The following is a 7,870-nucleotide window of genomic DNA, read 5'->3' on the forward strand; positions in this document are numbered from 1 at the left end:
AACCCCTCAACCTTTTTCTTGAAACACGTTCCTGCTGTCCTCCCTCTTCTTGATTTCCACAAACCCAAGTTCTATATGAAAGAGAAGGTGCTAAGCTATTGACAATAATTGGTAATTATCAGAATTAAATGGCATCCAGAATCACAAAAATAAAATTCAGAAATTCATTGTGGAATCAAAGTACACCATTAGACTAGATTTTCTTTCGCTTCATACTTGAAAATAAAAATTGAACTAATAATCAGTTTCTTGAGATGAAATAAACTAAGTATTTTACAAGACTATTCTTAGAAAAGAGTTTTATATTAAAGGAAAGCAATTTCTTACCATTTATGAGTCTCTGTCAGTGAATTTTCCTCTGCCTCATTTCTTACCATTTATGAGTCTCTGTCAGTGAATTTTCCTCTGCCTCTTGGTCAATTTTAGCTAAAAATGTAAGAAAAGGAAAGGATATGAGATAAATTGTAAATAGTTATAATATCTCAAGCAAAATATGATCTAAATAATAGAATTTTTAATTATTAATTTTTAATTCCAATGTACTCCAACCAGAAGTTTATTTTAAATCTATGATCATAAATATATGACTGAAAATATATTTCATTAAGCTGATATATCGACACAGATTAGATATATTACATAACCAATCAAAAATTTCAGATTCTAAATAATTTCTTTAAATCAATCACATTAACCTGAGAACAGAAAAAGATTAATTTCACATTTGCATAGAATGTGTCAGGATTTAAATATCAACAATTAGTTACAAATAATTCTCGCAGATACAAAACCATGTCCAAAATCTAAACAGAAATGGCATGTGACCTTCCTCACTTAACAATTTTAAACTGTTTTCAATCGTGCTGTTCTTAACAGAACACAAGTGAACAGATCATGATCTGTTCTGAAAGGCAGGCAGATTATAATGTACCCATTTATTTGCTATCATTTTTGTGTAAAAATAAGGAATGGAGGTCTGACACAAGCTCAGATCAAATTTGGGAAGAAGATTAAATATTTCAAACTGCTTAAAATAACGTAGGAACTCTATCACATAAAATAAGTATGGCAGTGACTCAAATTTTTTGAAAAGTAAGCACTCGAGGAATTTGTTATTAGTCCACCCCTCCCACCCCCAGACATATATATTTGACATGAATGTTTCAAAGATACCCTTGTGTCATGTATTGCTCTCTAATATTTCCAGTCCATTCTAGTAGATTTTAAAACATTAGTTGTGACCCGCTAAATTGATTTCATGACTCTCTAATGGTCTGTGACCCAAAGTTTGAAAATCACTGAGTTACAAGACAAAAATAAAAATAAAAAATCAATTAAAAATAATCCTGGGAATAGTGAAAAAAGAAGTTGTCCTTTTGTGATTACTCCCAATCAGGTCACGCTTGTGACCATTTGGAGAAGTTAGAACGCAAAGAGGAGCAGGGCAAATTGATTATAAAAAATTGGAACTGTGCACAAAATAAAACCCATGGTCACTTGGGAACTGTCCAAATGTGTCTGTGACTACTTAAAACACAAAGGTACAATATGGGCTGGTTAATGTTTTACAACCTCAAGACAGTGTTTTTTGAAGGTCTGTGCAGCATCTGCAAAGTCATAACCCAGTGTCGTGCTGCCAGTTTATGTCAGGATTGTCACAATTTAACAGGGATCATGGGAGTTTGCAGCAGAGAGTTTTCATGACGTTTTGCCCCCAACTCCTTTTCTACTTTAGATTGTTTATATAAACTTATAGGTCAAACAGTAGCCATATTAAAAAACAGAATAAATGTTCCATGATTTTAATTTGAAAAGGCTCCAGCATGAACATATTGTCTTATAAAAATCTGCACTGGACTTCCTAGCATAAAAATGATTTACTTCCAGAAACAATTCTAGAACCACATAAAAGTTTAAGGAATAAATAAAAGCACCACAATGCATACCATTTACAGGAAGGACATTCCTTCCCCCCCCCCTTTTTTAAATTACAGAGATTAAGACTGGGATTGGAAGAAAGAATTTCTAATCTATTTTAGAAGATTTAAGTAAATGAGTTATGAAACTTAACACACACTAGAAGGAGATGCCAGAGATTCGTATTCTATTCCTGATTCTGCCACTAAAATTAGCTACACGACCTTAAGCAAACAGATTGACCTGTTGACATATACTAAATATTTAGCATAGTGCCACCAATAATTAAGGACTTAATAAATAAATGTCTTTAGAAATTATGCACCAGCAGATCCTAAAAATTCTTAAAGTAATATAGTACATAATTATGTTTAACTGAATAAGCCAACTGCTCTTTTATGTTTCTACATTACATGGTAAATAAAACATATTTCTACATCTTATCAAAATGCAGAAGGCCCTAAATTGTGGTGAGCAGACCAAAGTGAGTTTTCACCCATTCATCATGATTCTTTCTGATGTTCACCAAAACAGCTCTAGTTTCACTGCGTGAACAAGTTTGTCTGAAAAAACAAACAAACAAACAAACAAACAAACAAACCCCTCAACAGTTTAATCCAATGTGACAGAAGACTGATTCTTACCAAAGGAACAAAATATAAAAACAGACCCTCTCACCAAATTAATAGCCATATTAGAAACACAAAGCTAAACTGGAATAACAAAGATTATTTTTAAATGCTCTTATCCATTACTTTTAGTTTATTTTGAAGCTAAAGGGATTTGTGTATTCAAACTGTAATTAGTTTTGATATACAGTCAAATGAAAGCTCAAAGACAGTACATTAGAGACACATATCAGTACTTGATGTAGAGTGAACAGTTCAATTTCCTTTGTATAGCAATTCTAGAAAAAAAATTCCTGAAAAGTTGGGTGCAATTCTGTTCCTAGGAATACTGACATACGATTTTCCAATATGCTGCTGTATAAAGGCACCATCAATGTTTTGTTGTGACAATCTTTTCAATATAATTGTGATGTCAAGTGCTGAATGTGGTGTGGTGAGGATGAACCTATCAAGCTAAAATAAAATGTATGAAATAAAATAAATGTAATTAAATAAGGGAAAATTAAGATATAATTTGGAATAAAATAACTCTGCCATTCATTTAGGAAGTTTGCGAGCAAATTACCTGCAGTGACCAACATCTTGGACCAGCTGCATTTTTCGGTTTGAGTGACAACTTGGACAGGCTATGTGCCACCTACTGCTACATGCACAGCCTTTTGAGCATGGCTTTGCTGAAGGTGACACAGAAAATAAGCTGATTTTCTATATGCAGCAAAACACCTTATTGTTAATTATCTTATTTATTGACCTGCTTTTTTCAGAAATATAAATTTTATTTGTTAATTTCTTTTTTTTTTTTTCCTTTTTGTCTTTTTTACTGACCGGTAACGGGATCGCAACCCTCGGTGTCGCGCCCGTACTGGGGACCGGCAACGGGATCGCAACCCTTGGTGTCGTGCCCGCACCGCACTCAGCCAGTGAGCGGGAACCGGTCTCCACATGGGATCTGAACCCTCAGCGGGAGAGCCGCCGTGCTCCCAAGCGGCGCACTATCCAGTGCACCACCGGGCCAGCCCTATTTGTTAATTTCTAATGGCACAGGTGGTTTTGTGGAGAGTTTTGAAAGCCACTGCTGCTTTTAGAAGTAGTTTTCTACTTATTTATAATCTGCTATTAATAAACTTTATTAAGACAAAGTATGCTAAATTAATTGCATGAGAAGAGATAAGAAATTTGCATTTTCTAGTTCAAATAAGATTAATCTCCCCATTCTTTAGAGTACATTGCTCATTTCCTTTTTGACATGTCAAATGAAGATGGCAGCCTTCTAGTCATTCATAATCAAGATAACTATAGGAAAGCTAAAAAAAAAAAACATTTAAAATAAGCAAATAGGCATAAGGCTTGATTTGCAGTGGTCTTCGAGTTATCATCAAGTCACCTGGGCTCCCTGTGCCTCAGCCCACCAGGTGGCCCTGAGCACCTGTGATAGAGGCAAGTACCTATTGAAGAAGATAAATCCAGCATACTCACTAATACAAGCTAAACTCAAATTAGAATCCTTCAGATAAAATGAAACTCTCATGAGCTTCAGATAAAACAAAACTCTCATGAGTCTTTAACTAAAAATATGCATATGCATGTTTTAAGACTGAGCTTTCAATATTAAAAGCAGTATCAACTAATTCCAACTTGTGGATTCAAGATAACAAACATAAAACTACTTGAAATAAAAATCTGAAAACCAAAAAACCTTCCCCTTATACGTTTTCTTTTCTTCCTAATATTACTTGCCAAAACAGTGCTTGAAGGCTATTACATTCCAATCTTAAAAACAAAATCCACACAACTAAACATTACAATATTTCAACCAACATTTGAGTGTCCAGTATGTTTTGGATACTTTGTTAGAAGCTCACATGTAGATAAATATTATACATTCTTTCCCTTCAAAAAAATGATAGATGGGGAAAGAATACATAAATCATCATGCATGCAGATGTTATAGAGATGCTTAAGTGGGAATGTTAATATAGATGATGTTGATATTTCTATTCTAATTCTTTACATATAATGATGGACAATAATAAGACCCTATAAGAAAGGCACTATGATTGTTCCCTTTTATATTCAGGAGATTAACAGTTCAAGGACTTGCACAACATACCAGTAATACTATATAAAAGAGACAGGATTCAAACTCATGCAGTCTGACTTCAGAGCTATAATACAAGAGAGTTATGAGTACAGTTAAGTGAAACACCCATTTCCCTACTGGGAGATAAGTCAATAAGGACAAGACAAAGACAATACATTTGAGTTGGGACTAAAATGATAAGCCTCAGCCGAGTGAAAAAAAAGGAGTAGAGACTGAAGAAGGTAAGTCAGCAAAAAAGCAACAGGAAAAAAGTGCACTGCAGTTCAGTTTGTCAAGAAGGAAGATATATAAAGGATACAAGGTGGGAAATATAATGGAAAATAGCTAGCCAAAAAGCTGTGCACAGAAGCAGGTCCAGCCTCTGATGGTGTGATATTATCACAAGCAAAGCAGAAGAGACAGAACTGCACTCAGCTTAAAGCAGTGAAGAGAGACGTCCACTTCCGAGCTTCACTGACAAGGACCAAACTTACCCTCCTGCTGTAATCAACTAGAAAACTGGATACAATATATTAAACAACTGTTTCCATATACTAGACAACAGACAGTACAGTACTTTGATTTCTGTTGAGCCTTTCAATATTCCTAGATTTCTGTCTGAAGACAATATCCAGATCCTGGGCCGTGGGAGGAAACCAAAATAAGCCAAGCAGTCTGGCTGAGTTGAGGAAATACAGACAGAATCTCAGGTGTGCTGAAGTGGCTAAAAGTTGAGTGGCAGAGAAAATACACTTACAGAAAAGAAGGGTCAGAAATGTACAATGAGGTGTCTCTCAGTTTCTCTACAAGTCCTAGCAAAGCACCACCAGGGTGGTTAACAAAAGTAACGTTGCATCATGATAAAGGATTCATTTCAACAAGATGATAACAATTTTAACTATATATGCATCCAAAAACGGAACTTTAAAATACATGAAGCAAAAACTGACAGAACTAAAAGGAAAGAGGGAACTTTAAAATACATGAAGCAAAAACTGACAGAACTAAAAGGAAAGAGAGATAAAAATCCCACAACTGAAAAAACTGAAAGGTTAAATAGACAATAAACAATTACAGCTAGAGATTCCAATCCTCTTCTCTCAGTAACTGATAGACCAATTAGAGAATCAGTAAGAATACAAAAGACTTAACACTATCAGGGCAGCAGAGACTTTTTACACAAAACCCTGAATACCTCAAAAGTCACTCTTGCAGCTGGGGAATCAACTAGAGGGGATAAGAGGCTACAGGCAAAGACATCAATTTAGAAGCTATTACGATAATGTAGAAGGAGAGAACGCAGATTGAAAGTAGAAAGACATGTGTGAGAGATAAACTAGAGAAAGATCACTAAAAAAAACAAAACACAACAAGACAAAATACTAGAGTCAAGAATGCCTCCAGAATTTCATCTTGGGAAATGGATCAGAATAGGAAAGTCCAAGAAGTCAAGTATATTGTTTGATGGATGTAGCAATAAATAAACTGTTTAATTTAACAAGAACATTTGCATGAATATTATGAAAGTTATTTGGTATGTCTTAGAACCATCCTTATTGACTCAGCCAAAACATCTGATTATAAAAACTTCCAAAACTACCTTAAAGAGAAATAGAAAGTTTCTCCCCAAGTGATTTTGTTTCAGTTTTTCTCAAATATATAATAAAGCTCCATGAATTTTATACATATTCCTTCTATGTAAACATATATAATACATATGAAATATATAACGTATTCATTATATAAATATATAAGAAAAACTTATTTATAGAAGAATATACTAAGAAATAATTGGAGGAAAAATACTTGCTACTACCCACTCTCCCCTATCCTGTGACAGACATCACTAATTACTCAAGCTACTCTTTCACACCCAAGAATCCAGGTCAGACCTAGATTATCCACACAACAGAGCTCTAAGAAGCCACTGTTAACCTATCAGGTTGGGCATGTGAGATAAGTCCACCTGCCATGTGCATTAGATGACTTCTGTCATAAGTTAATATGATTTATAAATGTCTCATTTAAGATTTTATTCATTTACAACAGAGAAAGGGGTAGTTATACCTACGTGCTTGAATGTGCCATGGATCTACACCTCACAAGTGCTGCTAAATTTCAGAGCAGAGAGACCATAACCAGAGACATCCTACAGGGACATACTCCCTCAATTCTTATGTTTCTAATGGCCCAAATGTCCCAATAGCGCCTAGTGAGAACATATGTCAAGCATAAAGTAAACTGACAGATTTTATAGATTAACCAGGAAACTTTGTAAATGGTTAAATGTATTAATTTATGACTATTTCCCTCCGAATAAACATGTTGGTACTTCCTAAATAACTATAGAAATGGACCCATGAGTTTCATTATACCAGAACTGCTTTAACAAAGAAGGTTTACAATTTTAAAAGTGCTAGTCATGAGCTCAGTTTCTAGCTGACTTTTCTTCAATCAACTAGCAAGATTTATATCAGCCATTAAGGAATGTATTGGGGGTTTTGCTACAAGAACATAACAGTTTGGTCAGGATTCATCTTCATGTCAGAACCCATCCAAGTGTCCAGGATCTGAAGAAGGAAAACTTAGATTTATTAATCATTTAAAACAATGTAGTTAATAGTGTATTATCTAAAATGGATGGCAAAGAGGGTATTTTTTAAAGATACAATTTAGATATTGGCCATAGTTTAAAACATATTGTTTACATATGAGTAGTTTAAATGTATCTGAATTGTAATGATACTTTATTAATCATGATACAGACATAATTCATTCTCTTCCAGAAGAGTGCAGGTCATTAAGAGGTTTTGATGTTGTTGGTGATTGTACTGTAATAGAATAACAGTGATGAGAAAAAATGAGACCTGTTAGGAAGTGGTTAGCACAATAAAATCAAGAGATTATTTTGGGCTGGGATGTGGCCAATGCGACGGGATTAGGGTGATGGCCAATGCGACGGGATTAGAGTGAAGTGGACACTTGTGAGTAAATCCAGAGGATTTAGTAACCAGTAGTGAGAGAGGCACAGTTGGGAGGAGTACATGGAAAAGGAGGCATCGAGAATAAGGCTTTTGGGGCCGAGCCCGTGGTGCACTCGGGAGAGTGCGCTCCTGCCGTGGGTTCGGATCCTATATAGGGATGACCGGTGCGCTCACAGCGCTCACTGGCTGAGCACGGTGCGGCCGGTCTCAAAAAGGACAAAAAAAAAAAAAAAAAAAAAAAAAAAAAAAAAGGTTTTTAC

At 35.0% G+C, this 7,870-nt stretch overlaps 1 protein-coding gene across 1 annotated transcript in view; it reads right to left on the minus strand.

Annotated features, from left to right (window-relative positions):
- Positions 1 to 374: 374 nt before the first annotated feature.
- Positions 375 to 7,870, minus strand: part of LOC103606333 (formin-2-like) — a gene marked incomplete at its 3' end in the record, with an annotated part of 94,470 nt that continues 86,974 nt past the window's right edge. The window contains exon 9 of the mRNA XM_008590950.1: positions 375 to 426. Within this exon, the coding sequence (XP_008589172.1) occupies positions 375 to 426 (52 nt within the window). The remainder of the gene's footprint in view (positions 427 to 7,870) is intronic.

This window comes from Galeopterus variegatus, unplaced genomic scaffold (assembly GCF_000696425.1).
Source record: "Galeopterus variegatus unplaced genomic scaffold, G_variegatus-3.0.2 Scaffold6482, whole genome shotgun sequence".
Taxonomy (NCBI): domain Eukaryota; kingdom Metazoa; phylum Chordata; class Mammalia; order Dermoptera; family Cynocephalidae; genus Galeopterus; species Galeopterus variegatus.